Genomic DNA, 27,961 nt, shown 5'->3' with positions numbered 1-27,961 from the left:
TTGCTCTCTGAAAGAAGATGAAAAGGGAACTACAGATTGGAAAATACTTGCAACCTATAAATTTGACAGACATTTTTATCTGCAAAATATGGACTGGGCTGGGGGGGGTGTGACTCAGTACTGGAGTGCTTGCCTAGCATGTGCAAGGCCTGGGGTTCAATCCCGAGTACCACAGAACACTCCGGAAACAAATGTTACTAAAAACCCAACTGAAAATGAGCAATGAGTATGTCCAGATACTGCATGAGAAAGGGTTTGCTGATGGAGGACAAATGACTGAGGAGGCTGAGCCATGTCAGTTATCTGGAGAATGTCAAAGATGCTTTGAGCTGTCACCAGCCACCCATCAGTGTGGCTAAGGCTAAAGCAGTAACTTCAGGTGCTGGCGAGGACGCAGAGAAGTCACCTGGCTCCTGGACACACTCTGATGGCATGGTGGGATGTAAAATGGCATGGTCACTCTGGAGAGAAGTATCCCAGCTCTTTTTTAAAACTGAAATGGACCTTACGTGACCCAGGAATTGCACTCGAAGAAAATTGAAAAATTTTGAACGTTTCTATGCAAAACTTATAGCAATTTCATCTGATAGTGGTTCCAAAGTGGAAGCCACTCTGACGTCCTTCAGTTGGTTGGACAAATGCAGGCTTTGGAAGACCCTCAGCTGTGCAGGGTGTGCACAGCAGCCTGGTGAACTGCCCAGATGGAGCACAGCGCATATTAGTGGGTCAGACACCATATCCTTTAGATGTGTGTGAAGTACCATCAAGAGATGAACAGACTCGCGGGTGCCAGGCACTGAGGATGGGCACAAGCGAGGGCTGGGGGTGGTGTCAGTCTTGGGAAGGTGCAGTTGAGTGTCTTGATTGTGGTGGGGATTACATGAAGTTACCTGTGAGAAAATCACACAACTGTACACAATATACACACATGTGCACACCACGTACACAGTGCAGACGTGTACACACGCAGTCCTGCTACCACATGCATGAAATCTGTACATAGGCAAATGAGACATGTATGCTTACATGACAGTGTATGCATCTACATCCTTGCACGTACTACACACACCTGTCTGTACCATGGAGACTGCAGAGACATGCTTATGCACACAAGGCGCTACGTGGACACCAAATTCACAACACATTCATGTGCATGCATATGCCAGCTTCTGCAAGCATGTACGACGTGCACAGGCAGGTGTGTAGCTGGGAACTGAGCGCTGGCTTGTATCCACCTCCCTCCTGGCTCTGGGGATGTCCTCTGGCTGTGCAGTTTGCTCAGCACGCGTGGGCTGGGGAAGGATGCATGTGATCTCGGGCTGTGGTTCATGACTTTCAGTGGGTCTTGAGCTCAGAGGAGGTTTAAAGGGAAGTATGGTCACGGATTCTGGCATAAATAGCCCGTGGTGGAAGAGAGTACAAGGAGACTCACGGGCTCCAAAATAGCGAGCAAGACCCGGGTGCCTCCAGGACCGCCACCAGGAGCTACTCCAGACCCCAGACCCACTTTCTGCAGTAGCTGTGAAGCCTGGACTCGCCTTCCAAAGCTGGTGGAGGGTCTCTGCACCCCATGTGGAGGTGGCATCCAGATTTTTCCAGGCTTCTCCTCAGTGTCTTCACGGAGCTCTCTAATGCTGCCTGTTCTGGTGGCCAGAGCCTTCCTCTCCCCTCAGGAGAGGCACTGCAGATATGTCCTCATGGCTGTTCCTCCTGCTCAGGGGAAGATCTCCAAGAGGTGTTTGGTGGTAGGTCTGAGGTTTGTGGTTTGTTACTGATCTTTGGGACTTCTTTTTCCCCCCTGCAGTGCTGGTGATCTAACCCAGAGTCCCCCTGCCACTGAGCCACATCCCTAGTCATTCATATTTTGAGACAGGGTCTCACGAAGTTTTCCAGGCTGACCTCATTTGTGGTCCTCACACCCCAGCCTCCCCAGGTGCTGGGATTTCAGGCGAGTGCCACCGTGCCTGGCTTGGGTTTATTTTTTTATGCCACGTGTATATTATGTGGTGATCACAAAAAGATAGCCCTTATAGAAAATATATAAGGGGCATGGCTAAAACCTAACATGAAATAGTCTAGTTTTGTGTATTCATTTATAGCACCACCTTTTAATTAGCTTTGAGGTATAGTTGACAAAAAGTAGGAAGTGTTCAATGTGAGGTTTAGTTTTCATGTTATGAAACAGTTACGGTGATTGAACTAGTTAACATAACTGTCACGTCATAGAGAGAACTTGTTTGCGTGGTGAGAATGCCTAAGAAGCACACTCAGCAAACTTCACGTAGATGGCACATCACTAGCCTTAGTCACTGTGTGGCACGTTAGGTCTCCATACTTTACTCATCTTGTCACTGAAAGTTTCCTTTCACCAACATCTTTTTCTCCCCTTGTGGTAGAAGCCCCCATTCTGTTTGAGTTCTCTTGACCCCCACGTAAGTGTGGGATCACACGGTATTTGTCTATCTACATGGTCTGGTATATTACAATTAGCATAACATGATCCATGTTCATCTGTTGTTGCAAATGGCAGGATTCCCATCTTTTTAAAGATCAAAGAATATTCCATTGTGAAGATACACCATATTTTCTTCATTCATTCATTGGCGAACATGGGTTGTTTCTGCATTTCGACTGTTGCAGTAATGCTGCAGTGAACACGGGGGGCAGACCTCTCCTACACGCCAATTCCATTCCCTTTAGAAGTGAGATTGAAGCATCATGTGCAGCTCTTGAACTTTCTTGCGGGAATTTCAAACCCTTTCCTCATGCTCACCAGTGCTGTGGAGCCTGTTTCCGAATCTTCCTGGGGTGCTCTGACGCAGGCACGGCTGAGCTCCCCTTCCTGGTGCTGCGTACAGACTGGCTAAGGCAGCCCCATGGGGTGCTTGGACTTGGCTTCACTTAGGCAGCCAAGAAAAAGGCTGCTGCCTAAATGATGCAGAAAACGCGTCACCCTTGAGGTGCCTGGGTCGTTCCTGGAACACTGAGATGCACCGTGTGTTGGTGGGAAGCCAAGGCTCTGCTGGCTCTGGGTCCTCAGCCCATCAGGACTTGGCTTCATGGACACGTACCACTGTCCCCAGGACTGCTCTGGTTAGTGCTGAGGTTTCCAGAACTTACGTGTTTAACCGGTGCTGGCCCTTTTCTTCCTTTGCCGCCGTAATTGAGTCTTTGACAAATGCAGCAACTTTCCCGTCTCCGTGGCGTCATTTTCCCGAGACCTGCAGGGCAGAAGTGGGTTCTGTGGCTTGCGGTTCCGTGACCGTCTCTGGGGCTCATCCCCTCGCTCTCGAGACACAGGTTATCTCGACTGCTCACTGAGGGCTGACTTGGTGACGGTTCAAATCCTGGTGGTGACAGTGGCCTTTGGGTTTCTCCAAATTGTCCTTTCACTTCAGCACGTGGCATGGGTGTGATGTGTGTGTGGCCGCACGGTGGTGGGAGGTCACGAGCACGCTGGGCAGCTCTGTGTGGTTGGCAGGTGTCCGACTGGCTGAGATGGTTGTCTCGTGAAGAATGCGGGTGATCATGAAGTACAAAACACGGGTGACATGCTGCGAAGCTCCTTGAGGCCCGCGACTCATTTTAGATAACGAATGCTCCCTCCTTTTCCTTGTGCCTTTATCCCCTTTCTAACCTGAATGAGATCAGGACTCTGCATGTCTGAGTGTGTCAGGTGGACAGCAGGCTGGCTCAGGAGACTTGGAAGCAACACAGCCCAAGAATTGCCAGTGAGGAAGGGCTGGGCTGACCTGGCTCCTGATCTCCAGACGGGTTTCTGAACATCTAGCTAGAAGTACTGGAGGATGGTGTCCATCCCCCGACCTTCCTGCTCTCCCCCTCCAAACAAGCAAAACACGCCGTTAGGCCAAGTCAAGGTGAGATGGGAGATTTTATAGTGAGAATCTACATCTCGGGCAGTGGAGGTAACTTTATTTCATACTCCACGGTCTTAACATCTGCCTTACCACAGAGTGGGAGTTTTTGTTTCCTTTTGATTAACGGGAAGATACGTAAAGTCCTGAAGATACTGAGGAAGCTGCTCACTTACAGAGTTATTAGCAAGTGATTACAGACTGGCATTTTAAAATCTGGACTGAAGGGTTGGCCACCGGGGTGTCCCAGGGCGTCTTAGGTAGAGCCTCTCTCCTTCTCATCTCACCAGGGACCTTGATGACAGGTTGATATAATAGGATAGGAAGCCACCTGAACCCCAGTGCACTGTAACAGCATTTTGAAATTTTGAGGAGTTGCACTGGGGTTCCTGTTCTCAAGATGTTGAGGGACTTCGAGTACTAAGAGTTAATTACCTTGAACATCAGAAGGTTATTATTTTTTAACATTGTTTTAGATGTTGATAGACCTTTATTTTATTCATTTATTTATATGTGGTGCTGAGAATCGAACCCAGAGCCTCACACATGCCAGGCGATTGCTCCGCCACTGAGCCGCAACCCCAGCCCCAGCCCTAGAAGATTATTGGTCTGCTACACACTGGTGAACTTGTGTGGGTCTTTTTCTCTTGTTTGTATTCTTTTGTTTAGAATAGACTCCGAACAGGCTGTTTTCTTTAATCCCTCTTACCACTGGAGTTCTTGACATCCTGAAGAGAGAAACTGCAGGGGATGTGTAAAAATACGCAACAGTAGAGCAATAAAACTGCGAACGGTCTGGCTGAAGATTTTCACAGAGTAGCATATTTAACGCATATTTCCTTAATGTTCATACCATGAATAAAATGTTTCAAGGGACCGTATGACCATTTATACAGACACTTAAAAATCCCCAATTATGTTAATCTGTAGTTTTTTAAATTTTTCTACTTCCTGCCAAGTATTTGAATAAGCTTTGGTGATTTTACCAGTCCCAGTGCAGGAGTCAGTGTATCCTGATTGCCTTTTTAAAACCCCTTTATGGAATGTGAACTCGTACATTTTACCTTGAGAGTGAGGCCTGAGCACGTGGGCAGCACAGTGGCCTGGACAGTACAGAGAACAGGGTGAAGGGGAATTGTGCCCAGCAGTCTGAGGGGGAGCTGGATTCATGGCCCTGGGAGGAGTCAGTTCTTGAGCCTAAAGGCAGTGAGAAGCCCTGGACACATCAAGGTGGACACACCAGCACGGCCATATTCCCACCTTGCAAGCAATTGCACTGGTAATGGGAAGGCACAGTGGTCATCTTCGTGCCCCTAGCTGCTGAGTGGGCCCGGGGGCTGGTGATGACACAGCTGTCAAAGAAAAGCAGATGCATCTTTTCCTTTGCAGTGCTAGGGACTGAACCAGGTCCTTGATCGTGCTGGGCTGGGTGGGGATCTACCACTGAGCGCACCCCAGTCCAAGAAAATGTATTCTGAAGGGATGAGGATTCTGACTGTGTTCGAGATTGCTAACGCTTCCGTCTTTGGCCTTGCCTGCCCTGAAGTGCCACGCCTGCGGTCCCTTCTAGTGACGCAGTGCATCTCACTAAGTCCCTGCCAGTGTCCCTAGCAGGTCTGTTTGCATGACCCTTCTCATTCAGTGGCAAAGTTTCTCTTGAGTTTGAATATCTAACAGATACTGAAGAAGTACTTGAGTTTTTCAAAATATTTTTGGACTCCGTGTTTTGTGCTTTACTGAGTTTTTTTTTTTTTTAATTTTTTGTGTGTTGGCTATTTTCAACTATGGGAGAAGATGGATGGGTGTTATTATCTGTATTTTATCAATGAGGAAAATGAGACAGACTAGTTACTTGATTGATCCAGGGCCCCCATTGAAAGAGACCCCAGGCCTACACCCCCCAGCAGGTGAGCAGTGCGTGAAAAAGCCGCCAGGGACAACATACTTGGTTTTTGGAAAAAAGAAAAGTTATCACAGGGCTAAAACTCAAGGCTCCTTCATGGCAGGAGTGCTTTCAAGGTGCTCCCTAAGCCTTATAAAGCAATCGACTGGGGAGAGCAGCATTAGGAAGGCTCCTGACAGCCATGAAATTCCAAACATGGAAATGATGGCTTTGTTATATAAAGCATTCGTTCCAACATTAAGTAATAAAATAAACTCCCGACACCAAGAATGGAAATGGTCACTGTTAGGCTGGTCTGTTTACGCAGAACTAATCCCCACTGTGGAAGGAGCTGGGCACACAGGTCTCTTCCTTGAGGACCACAGGCCTCCAGGATCCCACACCGTGAGCCAGATGTGCAAGGGCTGGTTGGCCTTGGACAATGTCCAGTCAAGTCCAAGTTGGCCAACTGGGGTCTGAGGTTGGGATGGAAAGCAGAGGGGATCTCTTAGCATCTTGTGCCTTTGCCGGGCCACCCTTCACTTCGCTTTCTGACAGGTTTTGTCCTGAAACACTGAACTGTGATATAAGTAACAGGGATTCCTCCTTTGTTTGCGGGGGGGGGGGGGGGGGGGGGGGAGGATCTGTTTCCCAAGTGTGACTCGACCTTAGACTGACAATTTGGCTTTATTTTTCATTTTCAGTTGAAATGTATGACTTGTCTATAAATCCCTTCTTAACAGACATAACTCTTAATGTCTGCTCTGGAACTCGAGGCCTTCTGGAGCATCTTAGAGGACAGTAAAGTAGCACATTTGGGAAGTAGTCAGTGCTTCATAAGCTCACTTCTGTTTTCCCGTCACTGAAGTTAAAACTTCGGCTTTGGCTTTTCTGTTGTCCGTTCCTATCCCTACTGTGTAAAGGGAGTTAAATGGGTGTCTTGAATATTGAAGCATGGAAAATATGCTATTTGGAACTTTCTGTGGAAAATATTCAAGCAAATGATTCTGTGGTTCAAGTCTTTCTGACATTAGCAACTGCTTATTTTAAAATATATTTTTACTGCTGTTGAAGGAGCAAAATTCTTGAAATACAAATTTAGAATTGGCTAATTTTTCAGAATCTCAAAGACTTTTCCTATTGATTGGAATTGACTTTGAAAATATCCTTGAGTGACATTCTTTGAGCTTCCTGGTGGAAAAAAAATACATTGATCCCTAAGCCACGGGGTTTGCCTTGAGAAATATATTAGTCAAAACAAAGTCTTGCAGAGAAGCTTGAGGTGAACTACTTCCCTCTTTGGTTGCTTTTGTGCCTTAATTTGTGTTGCTTCATCCTGAAGACTGTACTTGGCATAGATCAGCTGTGCAGAGGAGAGAAGGAGCAGCCCTGGTCGTTCAGCCTTAGCTGGAGAACTAAGAGGAGCCCCATGTGCTTGCAAAGCTCACTGTATCTCCATAGTGATTCCAGGGCACTGATTACCTTGGACAGACTCTGGACAGAAACCAAGGAGGTGTCTGGAAGGCAGATGTCTCCATAAAGTCAACCAGCTGGCTTCTATCTGATGTAGTCATCTATTCATCCTACCTGTGTCATTTGTCAATTATCTATTTTCTACCCATCCTCTGTTGTGTATTACCTATTAGTATCTATCGCCTTGTGTCCATCATCTGTTAGGTACTATCATCTGGCTAGATGCCTGTCATGTGTTTCTTGGTGGTTCGATAGGTTAAACCCGGGGGTGCGTCCTAGGGCTCCACCATGGTTTGTCATTTTTCAATAATAGAATCAGTTTTCCCCTCTGCCCTTTCCCTAATGTAATCCCCTATTAAATAACCATCCTGTTTGCCCTGATGCCCAGAGTTTCTTGGGTCCAGTTTTATTGAAAACTCTGTGTCGTTGACAACATGTGTTTCTTGGTAGGCAGTGCGAGTAACCTCAGTCCCTGCTTTATCAACTGGCAGAGTCAGGATTGGGCTCTGTAGGATGCTGTCCTTTTCCTGAAGGCGTCACTGTGTGCTTTGGGGGAAGAACCACATACATAGATTACAAAAATGAAGCACAGATGACCATCCAAGGCACCATGATGTCAGTTCCCCTGTGATCTGTACAGTTCTCTGACTTGGGAACACCTGGTGGGGCCTGGGGGATAAGCCAGAAGTGGTTCCTAGGTGGTCCTTAACACAAGAATGACCAGTCTTTAACAGAACTGGGCAGGACATCCGGGGCGAGCATGCAGGAACAGCACCAGGAAAACCAGGGTCTGTTCTATGGACACCAAATGTACCAACTTCAGCTGGAGTGGAACATTCTAGGTTCTAATGGAGAAAAGTTGTGCAGTTAGATATTTTTTCCTTAGACCTGCATTCCTGGGCAAGAAAAATACTATTTGTGCCTTAATATCCCACCTGAAAAATTTGTTTTAAGGGATAAAAGATGATTTAAGACATTTGGGGCAGGGACTTTTTTGTAAAGCACTGAGCTAGAGGGAGTTTGGGCTTCGTAGCTGATGCCAGTCAAGTTGCAGCTACTCCACTTACTGCAATAGCATAAGGGACAGGTCAAGCCTGGACGTGGCCTGTGTGACTTGGTTTGCAGACTCCAGTTTGGGTAAAGTGCACGGCATGTGGACGTCATTCTGTAGTGTCTCCCCTCACCCACTCTTAGGTTGAGAGATGGCAGTAACCTGGGATTCCATAATGGCTTGTCTAGAAATCTTCTATATGCTGATCCCTCTGTGGGTGCAATTTAGTAATCAAACCAAATAAAATACCTATTTTACCTATAAAATACCTATAATACCTTTTTGTTCAGCCCTTTTTCATTCTAGGATTTCTCCCCAAGTCTGGGAAGGGGAATCTGAGGACACAGGTTAGGCCCACATGAGCATCTCTTAGCCCTGGGCCACAGGAGAAATGTGCTTATTTTCCTTTAGGCTTAAATTCTTAGTAACTGAGATTTCCAAAGTAAGTCCTAATCACAAGACTGAGTTCAGAGTTTGTTTCCATTAAAGTTGGCCTGTACTGAAAGTTAGGGGGAATCCTCCTCTAACTAAATGTTCACCTGAGGAATTAATGAAATTTGAGCTGAAGCTGGGATGTAGATCAAAGTGTGGAATGAAACTATGTTCACCAGGGCTTGGACTTGACTGTGCAATTATTTGAAGCAGCTAGGAGACAAAGCCACAGATCCACAGCAGGTGGCTGAAAAACCAGCCACCTGGGTACTTTCTCAGTGCTAAGGTAGCATCTTACCCTTGCTCCGAGGCCAGAGGGTGGACCTTGCTTGCTGTGACCCTGCCCCTCCCCCCATGCCCAGACCTTGTGTCCTTACCCATTCCTAGACATTCATTTTCCTCTGGATGTTCCTTGTACCTGAGGAATCCAATGATTGTTTTTAAATGCTGGGCAGGAGACAAGGATAAGGAGCATTATAATTAACATGAAAACTAGCCACCCCGATGGTTCTGTTTGGTGAGGGGAATGCTGGAGGCGAAGTGCAGAGAGTGAACAGCTTCTGCTGAGGCTCTGGGTTTCCTGAGGAGGCTGACCACACAGCTCGAGGAGGTCTGTTTCGCCATCTGAGGGTAAAGCATCCTATGAGCAGGTGCAGGGCTATGGCACCCAGAACCTGCCCCAGTCCCCCGAGAGTCGGACTACTCTTGCTACCTGAGAGCATGTTGGATTGGAGCAGCCAGGGGTGGGGCTGCCCACCCATGGACCAGGTCCCTGTGGCGGGCCTGGACTCCCATGGAGATCTGGCGGAACTGTAGTTTCCAGGAGTTCTGTTTCCTCTACAGAATGTTTCGTCAGGTTTCTTACAGTCCAACCTTCTCCACTTTCTGTGGTGGTACAAGTGTAGTCGCCTGCAGAAGGAGGGAATCAGGGCGAAGTGTGCAAGTGAACCTCGCTGCCAGTATTCTGATGCAACAACGGATTCCTGTCCCTTGGTGTACTGATAACTCACAGAAATGCTCTAGAACATGCAAAAACATGTGAGGTGATGGTGAGATCTGGGACATTGTTTTAAGAAAGATGTAATGTGGCACTTCCAAAACCACCAGCTCAGTCTTGGTGATGACAGGAAATGACCACAGTCGTAAAGGGCACCACCTTGACAGCTGGCTTAACATTTAATTTTTGAACAAATCCCTTCATTCATAATGGCTACATAATATACTTGTAGCATTGTAAATGCTTAACTAATAGAGGGTTGTGAATTTCACATGTTTCTGTTGATTTACGGCTTCTGGTTTAAATACTGGCACTGAATTTTGCTGGGGATATGGTGAATATGTCCAGTGAGCCCTGGCTTAGGGGTCAGGTGCACAGGGCCACATCCCATAGTGAGAATACATCACCAGAAAGCAAAATTAGCAGTTTGCATATTGCATTGTAATAACTGTTTGTTTGCCTTGTCTTCCTTGAAACCTGAAGTTTTCACTCTTGAAGGAAAGGTTTCATCAGACTATTATAAAAAGTTGTATAGATTCCAGAAATACCTAAGGGCAAATTCAGTGTTCTTTGTGCACTGGGGTTTATGATTAGAAAATAGTGTTGCATATTCACAAAGGTTATTTTGTTCCGTGCACTTAATGGCTTAGCACCTGGGAAAAATTTAAACGCAGTATTGACCTCCCTATATTCTCTATGTAAACCTTCAGCTTTGACATTTGAGCCTTTTTGAATAATCTGCACCTTTCTCATGTATTCTGAATTTTGATGGGCCCCATGTTTTCCTTTTTAATCTAATGCTTCCTTTCATATTAGTCATTTAGTTTTCAAAAATGCCATGGTGGTTAAAGTCCTTGTGACTGACAGGCCTGATTAGAAATAAATCTCATTAATGGAGGCAGATGCTGATCAGTAATGGTGTTGGCCTGCTAGCACCAGCCCAGACCATTGCCACCCACTGTTGATTAAGTTAGAGCTTGTGCAGATCGGGTGGTGTCTGCACCAGAAGACATGTATGAGATGGCACAGATTTAATTCTGGACCCTAGGAGCTGAAACGAGCTAGGAGGGGCTGGTGACAAGTGTGTGTTGAGCCAATGAATTTTATATAATGGGAGGGATTTTTTTTTTAAGGGCAGGGAAGAAGTCAAGGTGAATGACATGCAGTGTTTCCTTTTTTAAATTCTAATTGTAAGGCAAATGAGAGTTATAACTGGCGGTATATTTTCTTAGACGCCACAAATGATCAACTGTGTTCACTGAAACTGTTTTTTCCTTCTCTTGCAGGTGACATCACACAAAAGGGATATGAAAAGAAGAGGTCAAAATTAATTGGCGCCTACCTTCCCCAGCCTCCGAGTACGTAATCCTTCAAGAAGTAGCATAAATAAATCATTTAGTTTTTAAAGTTAACTGCAACATGCAAGATAAAAAGCAAATCCTTCCTTAATCCAAATCTGTGCAAAGGTCACTCATCTGATGGGAGAACGGACCACATCCAGCTCCTTGCGTAATTACACATTGCGAATATAGAAGGCACATAGGGTTTTTCTATAAGCCTGTCTAGTAAATTTAATAGATTGCTCCTCTGTAGATGAAGATCAATAATACATTATCTGAAATGCTGTAATCATAAAAATGTAAGAGCATTAGTGTTTTAACCGTGATTTTTGGTTTAATGAGTTAATTATTGCTATTGATTCTGTTTAAACTAATACAGGGTTTTTTTGGATGTCATGAGGTGAGAAAATCTAGGAAATAAGATATCCTGCCTAGAATTATGAAATTAAGGTTGCTTGTATTTTGAAATGTGGTTGTAAAAGGTGTTGCTGAGTCTTAAAGAGTACCAAGTCTGTTGCCTTCTGGCATTTTTAAGTGGAGTATCTCCTTGCGTTTGAGCTGGGTTGTGGGAGTTTCAGGTAAAAGGAAATGGTACTGGGCTGGAGTGTCGACACCTCAGTTCTGTGTAAGTTCAGTTCATTTTGAGGTGACGCTGGATGCTCACTAGGCTTTAGGAATGACCGAGAGCTAATGAAGCAAGTCTCTTCCCTCAAAGAGAAAGAATGAGAGCATTCATTTTAAAGGTGAAAACTGAACTGTACAGTTTTATACTGTGAAAACAATTCCGAGAGGTCTAAGGACGCTCCTGTGCACACCTGCTCGGACCCCAGGGCTGTTCCCCGCTGCTTCTGCCTCCAGTGGTGGAGTTAGCCTGGGAAGGAGGGTTCCGGAGGCCTCATTTTCCAGGGAACTTGTATGTTGAGTTTCTGCTGTGCTCGGAGTTTTGTTCTGAAACTTTGATTTTTGTGTGTTTTCTCTTTGATTTTTTGAGGAAGTGGATGGAAAGGCAGCCTGGTTGTGTGGCCTTAGCGGAAGGACTGGGTTTTCTGCTGTCTGGCTGAGGAAGTAAAGAAATTTTTTTTTTTTTTTTTTTAAATCTGGGAGAAGACAGTAAATGGCTTGGCTGAAGCTCCTGGGCTAAAGGGAAGAGTTGGTGTCTGAAGCCAAGTTGGTGGCATTTCTTCGCCTTTCCTCCTTAGGACCTCCTCCTTGAGGATGGCTGTCTTAAAGGCCATGCCACTTGCTGACTGCTCTCTGTGGGTCCTTTGCACGTCCTGGAGGAAGGCTGGTGCTGGATTTTGATTCTTTGTCCTACCAAACAAAAGTGAAACAGAAGCAGTTCCTCGCTTTGCCAGAGGACAGTTCTGGAGCCTGGCAGGTGCTGGGGCGCCGGCGCCTGGTGGTCCCTTGGTGGTCGGTGTGCTGTTCTGCATGGGGTCGGCAGCTCTGCTCAGCGCTGTAACAAATTTAAAAAAAACTAAAGTCTGAATTAATTAGTTTTTTTTCAACTTGTTACAGCAGCGAATGGAGCTGCCGTGGTTCGGTGTAGACTGCAGCACAGTGAAGGCGCCACGAGGAGAACGTTCCGCCCCGCGCACATCGGCGTGTGCGACGTCCGAGAAGCCGCGGCCCGGGAGCGGGCGGCCAGCGCCGCGGGGAACCGGCCTCTGTTTTACTTTCGTTTCGGTGAGCGCTGCGACGCTGAGAGCAGAAACCCCAGCGCAGGGGATGCGAGTGCCAGGGTCCGCGAGCCCACGCCTTGCGCGCCCCGCGCGGGACAGGCCCGGGGAGCTCCTGCCTCGCTGCTCCCGGGAGCGTCCCCCAGGGCCCCTTTGCATTTTGCATTCCAGTGCTCTGTGCCTGCAACCCTGTTCTCAGTCGGAGCACGTGGTACACAGCCCTGGAGAAAGGAGGATGCATGACAAATGAGGACATTCTTAAAAATGCTGGCCTTCTAACTTTTGTCTCATAGCCAAAAGTCCAGGGCAGAATGATGGGAAACCCTGAACTCCAAGAGGTGCTCAAAGGCAGTGGCTTTGGGATCCATAGCTATCGTATTCCTATCCCCAAAGAGCAAACTTACAGGGTTTTGAAATAGAAAAATCAAACCAGTTAATCAGAGCCTATTCTTAGAAGTGACGATCCCCATAAAGTCAATAATTTTGGTATTTTTCATATAAGAATTCTTTAGGTTTAAGTTGACTTAAATGCACCTTTTCATAGGATGACAAAGTGTAGGTTGAAGTTGTAGGTTCATGTTCTGGGTTATATCTCAACGGATTGTTTTAATATGTACAAATAATAAAGAGACCTGTCCATATCACAGGTGGCCACCAGATACCACTGTCTTGGCTTTGGCTTATCCTCCCAGTGACCTTGCTGACCCTTAAGCCCTTGTGGGGAATGGATGGAGGATTGATGCATAGGCTACCCTTGGGTGTTAGCTCTGAAGTCCATTTCAGAATGTCTGATTAAAATGTGGTAAAAATAGAACTTGCTATTGAGTTCTGGCCTTTCTCTCCACTCCTTCACAAAAAGAAGCACTCTGTGCAGCCCTGCCTGATTTCAGCTCCGGCATCCTGTTTCAGGACCGGGGCTCAGATCCCAGCTACTCTTGAGTGTTTACTGCTGCTCTTGAGAAGTTGCTACTGGCTGAGAAATTATTCCTCCTTGAGGACTTTGTTCTCTGGGAAGCAGTAAGTAAAACTCATGTTTCTAAAGCAGAGAATTTTTTGACTGTGTTGGGGAAATAATTGTTTCCCTACAGGATCTGTATGAAAAATACCTTGTTTCCTTTTTCAGTTACTTCTAAGCATCTGTACATTTTCCTAAAAGGAACCTGTGTTTCGATGCCCCTTTTTCTTTTACAGTTTTACTTACCAAAAAAAAAAAAAAAAATCAAGATTTCTTTAAAAGGCATTTCAGAAATATTTCTGGGATGTCATTTGGGACACAATATCATGAATTACAATGGCGTTCTCCAAAAGAGGATGGCTAGAACTGGGCACTGCCAAGCAGTGGTCCCCTCCCAGGGAGAAAGTTCCAGATGCATGCTCCTGTTTGCTGCTGCTGCTCAGGGTGTGGGTGTAAGTGCTGTTAGAGGTCTGTGCTGGAAGAGATGGGCCGTCTTAGGTGAAGGAAAACCAAGTGCGGACCTAAAGGTGGAGGTGTGCCGGGAGCTGTAAAGAAACAATGGTGTCGTCAATGAAAAAGGGTCGGAAGGAAGAGGTTGAAAATCATTTCCAACGGGAAACTCTGCTTAGGGGAACTCGCCCACTGGGTGCTTGCCCTGTTGGAGTTTTTCTGTCAATATAGTATCTTTCAAAATCATCCTTTATGAGTCTCTAAACCCAGTTAAACTTGTAAAACTAGAAAATAGAATCCACCAGCTAGCAGTCTTCAGGGATGTCTTAATAACAGTGTTGACTTATGTATTGAGCCCTCACTGCTTTTAGGGGTACTGGTCATAGTGAGGGAAAGTAGTGAAATTTTAGCGTGACCATAAATAGTAACACTTTCCTTACCCACATGTGGTCCCTCTTTCTCGTGGCTTGTGTACCAGCTGGGTGTCATTTATTGCATGGCTGTCCATGAAACGCATCTTGGCATGGAACCATTTATCTGCATCCAGTGTTCTTCTCCAAGCTCAGCCTGATGGCTTTTCAACAGCTGGGTGGCTCCTTGCTCCGGTGCAGGAAAAAGCTCGAGGTCTTGGTAAATTTGGTTACTGTGAGCCTGTCAGCGAGCTAGCTAGTCTTTGCTCTTTGCTGCCGCTTTCCTTTCTTCTAGCCTCCCTCAGAAGGTGCTGTGTGTGGCTAGAGTTTGAGTTCCTGTGTGTTTATCCTGGAGCCCCTGGATGGCCCTGCATGGAACTCCTTGCACTCTGTTGGCCTGTCATGCCTCCTGCCACCCTGCATGTTCTCAGCTTCTGCAGTGTCTTCCCCAGGTGACCACACTGCATCCCACGTTAGGAATTCTGTGCGTGCTTTTTCCCCTTGCCCATTCCCAGGTAGGGCTCAATGCTCAACTCGGATGTCCGTTTCTCAAGAATTGCTCCCCTGATCCCTCCAGTTGGGATGGCCCCAGGTCCTAGTCTTGTTGACATCCAGTCGTGTAATTTGCATGTGGCTGGGGCAGTGGCTGACTTCTCCCAGCTCCTCAGGTAGCTCCTCCACCAGCTGCACCCATGTCATGTAGGACGCAGGCAGCAAGCCTGGGCAGTGTCAACTTGCACTTAGCCAGAAAACACTCAGAAAACTGGTCCAGCTGAAGTCAGCACCAAGGGTCTAGCACTCAGAGGTGTGCATTGCCTTAAACTCCTGCTTCCAGTGTCTTCTCTGATGACAGTTCTAGTTTTATTTCAGATAAGGACAAGTTTAAATGAAAATGTGAACATGAGTTCTACTCACCAACAGAAATGACAAAGAATAACAAGATTTTGGACCTCAGCACATTCTCAGTAGCGGAATTTTAGTTTGCTAATTTTTTAAAATGGTGTTCAGTGCTCCACGGGTAAGCTGTTCTTCAGGAGTTCTGGGCCTTCCGTAACTCACCTTGGCTCCTTCTCGTAGGCTGATGGGGGAAGCTGTGTTTGAAGTGCAATTGCAGCCTCTCAGGCTGGGTTGTGAGGGAGGAAGTTTCCCACAGTTAGCAGTGTTTAGCACTTGTGAATTTTGTGCTTTGATTACACAAAACATGAAAAATTTGTATTTGACAATGTAATGCTGAGTGAAGTTCCTTTATCTCCCCTAGAAAATAGAGTTTCCTAGGCATGTTCTGTTGTTGATCTGTTCTGACTCTTCATCTAACAGGTGCTGTGCTTGCCCAGTGGCAGGTATGTAGTTGGCTCTGTATTTTCCTCCTGCCTCAAGAATTCTATCTTGTGTCTGAGACGCATCTTTCCCTAGGCACAGAATTACATCTGCTGAGCCAAGCAATTTCTTCCTAACCTGGGCCAAGATGCCCAAACCTGTCCCAGTCAGATTGCTCCCTTGAAGGGTCATGCTGTGCCATGTGCCCACCATAGAAGGGGGTGAGGTTCACGGATAATCCCACAGAGGGGAGGCGTGAGTCAGGTTGGTGCTGCCCCTCTGGCTTAGCATGGGTTCCGTCCAGCTTAAAGCATAGAGGAAATGAGCTTGTATCAGCTGAGGGTAGGCCACCTGTGTTCTGGGTCAACTGTCCCTTATGATCAGTCTTGCAGTTTGCCATTGTCCATTGTCTAAGGTGTATCCTGTCACACATGCTGCTGTTGGTCTGATCAGGTGAATATTCTGGTTTTAGTGGTGTTTAATGAATCAGGTTCCTTGTCACAAATCTGAGTAGTTAAGGGGGATCACAGCCAAGCGCGCTGTCATGCCGGAGTTGGAGTCCCATTGGGTGTGTCCACCTAACCATGAGGATGGTGCCCACTTCAGAACTGGCTTTTGTGGTTTTTTTAGGAAATAAAAAAATGTGAGGCCTAAGTGCAGAATCCTGGTGAGGAGCTTATCTGAGCATAGGTCAAAGGTCAGTGTGGTAAAGTGGGACACAAATGCTAAACTCTGCGAAGTTTTAGATCTTTCCTATTACCCCGATTCGTGAGTTGCTGATCAAGTTAAAGTATCAGGAAAACGGTGATCAGGCAGACTTGGAGTTTTATGGCCAAGGCCAACGTTTGTAAAAGACAAAAGTAACAATGACGGCAGGGTAAGAACTAGGTTTCTGTGGTTGGATAGATGTTGTTTAGGATGAAATTCCAGTCCTCTGTTGTAGTTCTCAATATAGTTCTCAAGCAAATGTAGCAAATTTATTATCTGTGTATGACAATTACTATTTTCTGGTAAATTCCTTGATTGAACTTACTGTAGAAATAAGTGCTGTGATGTTTACCAGAAAGTATAATCAGATACTAGAAGAGAAGGAACTCAATTCAGAGAGTGTTTCTGGGAAGACATGAGATATGGAAAAATGTGCAGCAATTTTGCAGAGGGTCTAAAGCGGGTTTCATGTGCATGGTGGCCCGTGCTGTGCTTCCTCAGAGCTTGCTCTCAGTGCTGGGGAAGTGGCTGGTAGAGACCCAAGTCCCAGCGGGCGCCTTGGGAGTTGGCTCTCCCTCCCTGACGATAGGTCCAATCTGTACCCTTCCTCCAGCAGCAAGGACTCTGTGGTTTAGAGGCATGGTGACTTGCCCAAGCATGGGCAATTAGAATAAAACCAGAATTTGAATCCAGGTCATCTTATCCTAAATCCCATGTTTATTTTTGAAGGTTTTCTCCAAGGACCTTCATAATTTCATTTAACTATATGGTGAAAACCAAGATTTTAGTCTTTCTTACTGTCTGACTTTAGAAATTCTGATTTCCCCTCAATACCATTAACATCCAGAATAGTCGAGGATTGTCTGTACTTCCAGGTCGTCTTCTGATCTCATGCATTGTGTTAGATGGATGTCTGACTCACTTGTCCTCTGATATTAGGGCTAAAGTGAGGATCGTGTTGTTGTCTAGTGTCCTCTCACCACCGTGTGAAGGAAATATTCAATTGCATATATTGACTGAGTTGAAATTGACAGATTGTTTAGCTATTACAACCATAGGAGGAGTTTTCCTTGTGGAATCTATTCTTAATTTTGTTCTGGAAGTAACTGAAGAAAATTGTAATAAAAATGCCTTCTTCCCCTGCTCTTTCTCCTTTTGGGCTTGCATCAGTTTTCATGTCTGTCAGGTGGCAGAGAGCATTTGGAAAGTGGAAGTGGTGGTGGGATAGGGAGAAGGTGCAGGAGCCCTGGCGTTTCCCTTTGACTTGAAGAGGTTCCAGGGAAAGAAGGTGAGCTGAGGTTGGAGGTGACTTCCATAGATGGACGAGTCTGGGTATCCCCCCACCCCCAACCCGTGGTCAGTGGGATGCAGAGAAATGGAATCACCAGAGCCCTGTTTGGACTGGAGCAGGGAGGGCAACCCTGGGAGGGAGCCACGGCTTTAGCCGCAGATGGAATGTGCCCATGAGCAGGGACCCAAGGCCAAGTAGTAGGCCTTGTTCCATGGTGAAACACAGGTCATGTGGGCATTTTAGGACAGGCATGTTGGAAGGCCGCATGCTGGAGCGTGAAGCCTTGGATGTGAGCTCAGTGGAGGGGCTGGGTACAGGACATCGCACCTCTTTCTGTGCTGACCTTTGGCCTTTTCCTCTGTACGCCTTGATCTCCGGCCTCTAGTTTGGAGTTTGATTTATAATCCCATTGTAATTGTAGAGAAAAAACAGTATTCTCACTGATGTTGGCTGTGTGTGTGTGTGTGTGTGTGTGTGTGTGTTTTAATTTGCAACACTTCACAAGTTTGCATGTCATTCTTGCTCAGGAGCCGTGTTAATCTTCTCCATATTGTTCTGCAATTAGTACGTGTGCTTCTGAAGTGATCACTGGCTACAAGTATTCACAGTGAGGTGGCCAGGCACCTGCAGGGACCTTGGACGATCCCTCGTTGGTACAGAGGAATTTCTTGAGTGGTCTGGAAGCTGTGCCGGGCCTTGGGCAAGCAAGACAGATGTCACTTCTTGGCTCTTACCTTGTCTGTCACTCTAGTGAGGATCCGATTGCCTGTACCTTTGTGTCAGGTGACCCCCTCAGCTTCCAGTTAAGGTTCACTCCTGAGCAGCAGCCTAAAGTTTTTGTTTTTTTTTTCTTTTTAGGCACTCTGTTGTATCAATACAGATGTAGGTCCTGGGTCACACGTGTGCCTTCCCAGGGTGTCAGGGTATGGCTGGAGGAGAGTGAACACACGCCCTGGGTGCTGGGGGTGGTACCAGGAGCATAGTGCTGCATGCAGCATGGGACCAAGGCAGTGAGGCATCTAGAGCACCTTGTGCTCAGCTGACTGGCATCTGGGAGCACCCAGGAGAGACCCCCATCACAAACGAAAAGGCGCTCTTGACTGACAGGGTGGTGCACACTGCTGGAGTTCATGTCTGGCTTCTGTGCCTGTTTCCTTATCAGTAGAAGGCACAAACAACAGTTCCTGATTCATGACTTTTATGCTAAGAACCTAGAGGAATTAAGTGCTTAAACCAGTGCTATCACTGTTACCAATTATTATTTCTGTGTAAAGATGGGAAACTGAGCCTTGGAAAGGATGAGGGACTTGCCCAAGGTCACACACAGGGACGGGAGCCTGACAGATCCCCAGCCTTCTGCTCCAGAGCTCAGGGTCTCTCCATGGTGCTGTTTTAGCCCTTGATTCTCATAGGATGTGGAGGTGACTTGATGCCAGGCACACACGGGCATGTGAATGCCTGATACCTGTGAAAGAAGAGATTCTCTTGACCTCTGTGGATGCTTTTCCGTAAGCAAAAATAACTTTTTTGTCCTACCTGTACCTGTTGGGGGGTCAGTCACCTCATTGTCCTCAGGACAACTTCATTCCCAGGGACCCCATTAGCCTCTTGTGCTCTTGCCCATGCCTGCCATTGAGGCCTCTTTGCGGCTCCCCTGAGAAGTGTGTGATCGTGGTTCCCCGAGCAAGACATGACTGAGAATGCCCGATCTGCATGGGGTGACCACTGACCGGTTCTGAGTTACTCATGTTAGAAGACATCTGCTCCAACAGCAGTGCTTGGTCAGTTCCCGCTAGTGGATGGACAAGGAAAACCACCTTGCCGTGACCCAGGGCCCTTCTGTGATGTCAGGTTGGACTCTCATGGTGAGCACATGGCAGCTGGTGGCCACCTCTGGTCAGAGCATGCTTCTGAGCCCCCTCAGATCTCATTTGGAATAAGGCCAGATTGAAGTTAACACAAGCACACTAATAGTCCAGTGTGTTCCAATGTCTTACTGCTGGCAACCTGTTGACACTATGCTGTGTAGCTTCATCCACTCTTTTTAAACCTTGTGTTGTAAACTCCACATTTCAGCCTATGATGCTTAGTATTCTTAATGTTTGTATGCTAAATTATCGTTGAGGGTAGCTTTGTAAGGTCCATGAATTAGCCTAACAGTGGCCCACAACTCTATACTGCCCATTCCAGTAAACTGGAAAAGTGAGAGTCACGCAGAAAGTACGGTTGATTTAGGGAGCCCTCCTGACAGTACTGAGATTGAAAGCTGGAAACAGTGGAACTGGAGAAGCGTGGAACCCGGCCGTGCGAGTGTGTGTGCTTGCCTCTGCTGCTTCCCAAGTTGCACTGAGATGTCTGCCAGCAAATGGGTGAAGTCTAAGTCCACAGAATAGGGGAGCAACAGTGGCAAGGGTTTGTCATGTGTCCTTAGGGGCATCTCACTTTAGCAACGTGGAGGAAGCCAGGATGAGGAGGAGAGGAGAGATGAGAGAAGTTGGCACAGAAGAGGTCCAGGGAAGGATTAGAGCATCTGGTGGTGTTTTTGTTTTTCAGCAATAATGGAAATGAAAGGCATTGAACCAAAGTAACCCCCACCTAAAATTCCACATCTGAGCAGCTGACCCGATCATGTGACGGTGGAGAGACGCAGCTTGGCACACACAGGGCCTCCTTACGTGTCTTTCATCCCTTATGCAGAAGCTACGTGAGGTGCCGTTTTACAATAGGAGGGAAAGGTGGGAAGACATGTGAGGAACAAATGACCCAACACAGTAAAGCAAGTCGAGGATGGAGGCACGCCTGTGTGACCAGGGGCAGAGCAGGAGGGCTCTCAAGAGACACCCAGCTGAAGGGACATCGCCAGATCATAGGGTCTGATGGCACAGGGGTATGGGAAGGACAGGTTTCCAGTTCTATGGAGAGTGTTCAAAAAGGTCCAGGGGTGGATATATTGGAAGCCAAGATGACAATACAAATATTAAACCATGTCAAATATTCTTAATGTACAACCTTGTGGTTTTCAGTCTTCACATAATCTTGAGAATTGTCGTCCATCTATGTATGAATGAGTGTAAATACTAGGCAATGTATTTTCAGACAGCCAATTTCATAAACTTTACATTTGATTTTTTAAAAATGTGATGTTTAAGGGGGCTGGGGAGATAGCTCAGTTGGTAGAGTGCTTGCCTTGTAAGCACAAGGCCTGGGTTCGATCCCCAGCATCCAAAAAAAAAAAAAAAAAAAATGTGATGTTTAATAAAACTTTTGGAAAAAATCATTTGTAGACAATAACTGAAAGGTTTGGTCACTGCAGACGGCTAATGATTTTGATGCACTTGATAATTACTTAAAGAGCTTATGAAACCTAACACAGTGGCTTTAGAGTCACAACTGCTGTTTTCATGATTCTGACATAGTTGACCGAACACAGGGGCCCTAAAACATGCAGGAGAAATGTTGTAGAAATCACCACAGTGGGAAATGTTAATCCACAGGATTGACAGCTAAGTTTCATGGGAGCCTGTCACCGGAAAGCAGGGTCTAACCTTTTTTTTTTTTTTTTTTTTTAATGATTCAGTACCTGGGTTCTTTTCAAGTATTATTGGTCTTCTCTGAAGAAACAACATTTGGTAATTGTCAGTGCAGGAAGTTTTATTTCTGAACCATAGTGATTAAATCTTCCCCATACAACTTAGTTTTATCTGCATCGTGTTTCCTGCCTCTGTTAGGTTAGTGCAGTGGAGCTCTGATTGGCAGATATGGGTCAGCTTTTTGACCAATATCTTGAATCATTTTTATCTGATGAAGATAATATTCTTAGTAATTCACCGCAACTGCACTCAAATACACCTTGTTAAAACACCTCGTATCAAGTGAAGTTTCTAGAGAGTGACTATTTTGAAATGAACGAAGCTGTTTGCTACATCTAGGTTCCTTCTAGTTACCTGAATTGCATTGTTTAAAAAAATCCTGTAAGATTTAAGTTTTTTGGCACTAACGATTGCATCCAGGGCTTCAGATGATTGCTCTGCTGCTGAGCCACATCTCCAGCCACTGAAAGATTTGTTTAAAGGTAAACTTTAATGATAAATGTGATTTCACATTTTCTCAGGGATTTGTGACCTGTGTGTGTATATTATGCAAAACGAGATCATACCCTGATCTTCTGCCTTGGGTTCTGTTGTCCTTACCATGATGTAGCGGGGGAGGTGTGTGACTGGAAATGCACACTGGCCGCCTTAAAGGCGTGACTTAAAGTGTGACTCTCCTGCGTTTGGGAGCGCTTCCCCTGGCACAGCCCAGAGTGCTTGCCTCCAGCTCATCCGCTGTGATGAACTCCCACCTGGCCTGGTCCACAGGCCGCTCCAGCTCTGCAGAGTGAAGGGGTGGCCTGGGTTCCTGCTCCCTGGCATCTGCCTCCAGCTGCTGAGTACAGCCCCCCCTCACTGTGCCGCTTGCCTTCCAGGGGTGGACCAAGCTTTGCCTCAAGAGCGCCGGGCACCGGTCACTCCTTCCTCTGCCTCTCGCTACCACCGCCGAAGGTCCTCAGGGTCACGAGATGAGCGCTACCGGTCAGGTAAGGCCCTGGCTGGGGCACAAGGCTAACGGTGCTTGGATCTGTCACTGTGGACAAGCAGGTGCACATTCCTATCATCAGAGGCACAGGTTCATGCTGGGTGTTTTGTCTCTGCCGTACGGTGCTGTCTGCAAGAACGCTGTCTCGGTAGTTCAGTTCTGCGGTCCTCATCTGGGCTTGGCTGGATTCGATTTTTTTTCATTACTCAAACAAGAAAACACACTATGATTGATATATTTATTTTTGAGTGATATTTTCGGCCAACATGCAAATTAAAATGCCTTTTTCCTGCTTCCCTAGCTACCACTTCTCTAGGGCACCACCTGTACATTTGGTCATTGCTGTTCCTGCGGCACTGGTTGCGTGTCCTGGTGGTTCACTGGTGGTGACCAGAGCTACAGCATTTGTTCATCACTTTATACTTTTCAACATGCTTTTCACAGGCAGGGAGTGCGTCTCACGGCGAGCAGGTGACATAGTTACTGTTATATGCGGCAGAACTGGTCATTGTGACTGAGCAGGGTGAGGTGATTCAGTCCACTCCAGTGGCTGGGGGGTCCCGTGCACCCCCAGGATGCTGTTCAGCGGAGGTTCAGGGCCAGTTGCCTCAGCAGCCTCTGCCTGGCTTGCTGGCTCTGGTTCCTACTCCTGAAGGGCAGGGGAAGCGGATTTTATGGAACCTGGAGGGGCACCTGTGCACCCAGGAACAGGCGTGTGGAGCTGCGGGGTGTGCCGGACCTGCCCCCGGGCTCGTCCTGGCCTCCCAGCAGTTCTCCAGCCTCTGCTGTCTGGGGCCATGTCTGGACCTGTACTGAGGGGGATATTGTGCCCGAATTTAATCTTACTGCAGAACTGTTTGAATTCCTCCCGTGTGTGGACACTCAGGTCTTACCCATTAGGTGTCTTGGGCCCCACTGAAATAACGGGGAGTGTAGAGGGAGGCATGCACACGTGTACAGGGCTTCTGTTAACCACCCCATCTTCTTACCCCGCTGCTATTCACACAAACACACAAATGCAACTGGACAGGTGTCTAGAAATGGCTCTCACCTCATTTCATAGAGAAAACGCAGTTCAGGGAAGCCACACGATTGCTAACGACAGTGCCCATCAGAAGAGGATGCAAATCTAGTTTCTTCGGGCCTGTGGTCCCCCTTCTCACCCTGGGGAGGATTACATCTTGCGCCAGTTTCTGATCTCTAGCTTTCTTCGTTAAATGTCTCTTTAAAATTTTTGGATGGAAATACGACCGTGGCAGTCTGTTTGCTACATGGTGGGTCTTTCTGCATGAGGCTGAAGAGGAGCAGGGTGATGAGCCCTGATGCTCGCGGGGCCCTTTGGTGTATCTGGGTCTTGAAATTCTCCTGGTTAGGCTAGCAGTGATCCCTCGGCCTCAGTGCGTTTTCCTGCCAGCTCTGCAGGTGATCCTACCTGTGGGGGCAGGATGGAGGAGGGGATGCACACAGCTGAGGGCGGGGGCTCAGGAGTGGAGACGGCTTGGGCTGACCTCCCAGCCCAGAGGGATGCTGTGGGCACTTCCCTCCAGAAGGAAGCCACCCATCTGGTCCAGCCCCCTCGTGCCCTGTGATAGAATCACTGTTAATTTTTCATTAGCAGCACTGTGAGGTGGGGAGTAGCTTTGAACAAACACTGCAACCAGTGTGAGTCTTTCCCAGTTAGAAACACAGACTGCCACACGAGAGCTTGGAACTCTCCCCTTTTGAGGCCGAGGCTGCTAATGGGGTGGACGTCACTTTAGCTGCCAGCTGACCCACGTTTCCAAACTCTTTGTCCCAACACTTGCATTCCTTTCTGGTCTCCTCTCTGGCTAGTCATTGAGATCAGCCCTGCACGCTGGACTGAGTTCTTGGTCTCAGCTCAGCCCTTCCCTCAGCTGCTGTTTGTGGCCCTCCCTGGACTCCAGGCCTCAGTTCGCAGATGAGCTTAGACCCCTCCAGTGCCCAGCAGAGGTCCCCGGAACTCTGAGGAGTCTGAGTGTCCCAGCGGGGTCTTGAGGAAGTACTCTTGGTATAGGGGTCTGCTCCGTGCCAGGTACCATGCTCAGAGATGGAGAAGCATAGAGAAAATTCAGGTACAGCAAGTCCCCAGAGTCCCAGCCAAGGCACCTGAGGACGAACAGCAGGTGCAGCAGAACAAGTGTGGGCAAGGTGAAGCATTCATCCTCTGGACAGTCACGTCTCAACCAAGCAGCAGCCTTTTAAAACTGTGTTGTGTCAAAACATGTTGCTTGTGTGATCCAGTGGCTTCCATTTGGCTCAGTGGGAGCTGGAGTCCCCGTGAAGCCTCTGTGGATGTGACCTGACATCTCTTGTCCAGTCTCATCCTCTGCAGCCATGCTGTCTTCCTGGTGGTCCACTAGTGAGCACCTAGCTGCCATAGGCCCTTTACACTGGCCATTCCCTCTTCCTGAAGAGTTCTTCCCTCTTAAGACAAGCTGGTGTGTCCTGACCTTCATCAGGTCTTCTCTCAAATGCTACTGTTTTTGATGAGGCAGTCTCTGTCCAACAATTAAAATTTTATGAATATCAGGTCACCTCTTACATAGTTCCTACCCCTTCCCTGCCCTGATCGTCTCCATTGCAGTAATCTGTGTGACAGCCTGTGTATCTGTTTGTTAATCATCTAACTACCTGTCAATCATTCATCTATTTATCTGCCTATATCCACCCACCTATAACCTACCTATTGGTCACCGATCTCTTTATTTACCTATATCATCCATCTATCAACTGTCAAGCATGCATATCACCTACCTACCCATCTTCTCCAATAAGGATGTAAGGTCTGTAAAGGCAGTGTTCTTTATTTTTCTTGATTCATATATACTAAGCACCTGTAATAGAGCCTGGCTTCTGCGTTTGGAAGGAAGCTTGACGAGAAAGAATAACCCATTGGGAAAGAGCAAGAAATGAGGGGCCAGATTATACACTATTTTGTGTCCTGTGCTTGGGAATTTGGACTTGATCCAGAAGATAATGGGATACCACTTGGAGATTTGAGGTAAAGGTACAAGGGGAGCAAATTTAGTTTGAAGATTACTTGAATAACATTGTGAAACGTGGATGAGAAGGAGAGGAATCTGAAACCCCCTGAATGCCTGGGCTTGATACGAGTTTAGGAGATAGGTCAGAACCAGTGAGGTTTGAGATACTTAGAACAGGAAGGTTGAGCATCCCTAACCCAAAAATCAAAAACGGTCCAAAATCTGAAACTTGTTGAGCACCAATATGATGCCTCAGATGGAAAATGGATTCTGTTCTTAAGATACCTCATTATGTATATGCACATACACCCAGTCTAGAAAAATTTGAAATCAGGAACACATCTGGCTCAAGCATCTTGGATAAGGGGTAATGCTGTAGCAGAAGGACCTCAGAACTGTGTTCACGTATGGTGTGTGAGGAAGGGAATCGGGAGACTTGCAGATGTCTAAGTTACACACCTGCACAGACCCACCTGTGTCTCTTCAGCCTGTGGAACATCCTATCTATGTGAGCTTTCCCTGTGTTTGTGATTCTCAGCTGGGGCTCTGGTTTTTCACAACCAACACCAAGACTCTCATAGAATCTACCCTAAATCTAGTTAGGAGTTTTCTTAATTTACTGACATACTTAAATTAACTCTGTCATGGAGTGTATGCTCATAAGTAGATTTTTAAAATAAGTTTACATGATAGGAGTTTATTTCAGTCTGCTCCAGTGTACACATTTCAGAAGTTTCTGGCTTCCTTTCTTTCGCGCTGTCATGGGAGGTTTAAGACATTCTCAAGGAGAAGGTTTGTGGTTCTTCAGGAGACCTGGCTCTCTGGAAGGCTGTGGCCACTTACCTTGCAGAGGAGCTGCTTCAGTTGCCTTGACTGAATTGTGAGCCAAGGAGCAGTTCTGTTATCTGTTAGCTATTTGATTTAATCAGTCGACTCATCTGTGTAGTCTTCAGTTTAGTCTCCCCTGAAGTTTCCAGTTCATTTCTAAGCCCATGACCTGACATTGCTGTGAACTCTTGCGAGAGTTCTTATGATACATCATCTCTTTAAGTCACTTTTTTTGGGGGGGCAAAACTTAAATTTGATTTGGAAAACTAATGAATCAAAAGGCATTAACTGAGCATCTAGAATATGTCACCTTGCATTAGTCACTTCATTACTTTTTTTTTTTTGGCTCTTTTTTTATTGTGAATAAATGGGATACATGTTGTTTCTGTTTGTACATGGAGTCAAGGCATACTATTTGTGTAATCATAAATTTACATAGGTAATGTTGTTTGACTCATTCTGTTATTTTTTCCCTTTCTCCCCACCCCTCCCACTCCTCTTTTCCCTCTATACAGTTCTTCCTTCCTCCATTCTTGCCCCTCCTCCCTAACCCTAACTCTAACCCTAACACTAACCCCTTCCACCCCCCATTATGTGCCATCATCCACTTATCAGCGAGGTCATTCGTCCTTCGGATTTTTGAGATTGTCTTATCTCACTTAGCATGATATTCTCCAACTAGATCCTTTTGCCTGCAAATGCCATAATTTTATTATTCTTTATGGCTGAGTAATATTCCATTGTATATATATATACCACAGTTTCTTTATCCATTCATCAATTGAAGGACATCTAGGTTGGTTTCACAATCTGGCTATTGTGAATTGAGCAGCTATGAACATTGATGTGGCTGTATCTCTGTAGTATGCTGATTTTAAGTCCTTTGGGTGTAGGCCGAGGAGTGGGATAGTTGGGTCAAATGGTGGTTCCATTCCAAGCTTTCTGAAGAATCTCCATACTGCTTTCCAGAGTGGCTGCACTAACTTGCAACCCCACCAGCAATGTATGAGTGAACCTTTTCCCCCACATCCTCGCCAACACCTATTGTTGCTTGTGTTCTTGGTAATCACCATTCTAATTGGGGTGCGATGGAATCTTAGGGTAGTTTTGATTTGCATTTCTCTTATTACTAGAAATGTTGAACATTTTTTCATATATCTGTTGATTGCTTGTAGATCTTCTGTGAAGTGTCTGTTCATTTCCTTAGCCCATTTGTTGATTGGATGATTTGTATTCTTGGTGTAGAGTTTTTTGAGTTCTTCATATATTCTGGAAATTAGTGCTCTATCTGAAGTATGAGTGGCAAAGACTTTCTCCCACTCTGTAGGCTCTCTCTTCACATTACTGATAGTTTCCTTTGCTGAGAGAAAGCTTTTTAGTTTGAATCTATCCCAGTTGTTGATTCTTGCTTTTATTTCTTGTGCTATGGGAGTCCTGTTAAGGAAGTCTGATCCTAAGCCGACATGTTGAAGATTTGGACCTACTTTTTCTTCTATAATCTGCAGGGTCTCTGGTCTGATTCCAAGGTCCTTAATCCATTTTGAGTTGAGTTTTGTGCATGGTGAGAGATAGGGGTTTAGTTTCATTCTGTTGCATATGGATTTCCAGTTCTCCCAGCACCATTTGTTGAAGACGCTATCTTTTCTCCATTGCATATTTTTGGCCCCTTTGTCTAGTATGAGAAAATTGTATT

At 46.4% G+C, this 27,961-nt stretch overlaps 1 protein-coding gene across 5 annotated transcripts in view; it reads left to right on the top strand.

Annotated features, from left to right (window-relative positions):
* Positions 1–27,961, top strand: part of DIP2C (disco interacting protein 2 homolog C) — a 373,178-nt gene that overhangs the window by 190,626 nt on the left and 154,591 nt on the right. For 2 of the 5 annotated variants that reach the window (XM_079107786.1, XM_079107784.1), the window contains exons 2-4: positions 10,997–11,068; positions 12,569–12,736; positions 22,326–22,436. In XM_079107786.1, the coding sequence (XP_078963912.1) occupies positions 10,997–11,068; positions 12,569–12,736; positions 22,326–22,436 (351 nt within the window). The remainder of the gene's footprint in view (positions 1–10,996; positions 11,069–12,568; positions 12,737–22,325; positions 22,437–27,961) is intronic. The other 3 variants (XM_079107787.1, XM_079107788.1, XM_079107785.1) reach the window with 2 other exon arrangements.

The sequence above is a fragment of the Sciurus vulgaris genome, assembly GCF_902686455.1.
Source record: "Sciurus vulgaris genome assembly, chromosome: 12".
Lineage (NCBI taxonomy): Eukaryota > Metazoa > Chordata > Mammalia > Rodentia > Sciuridae > Sciurus > Sciurus vulgaris.
This window is presented reverse-complemented; position numbering and strand designations above follow the sequence as displayed.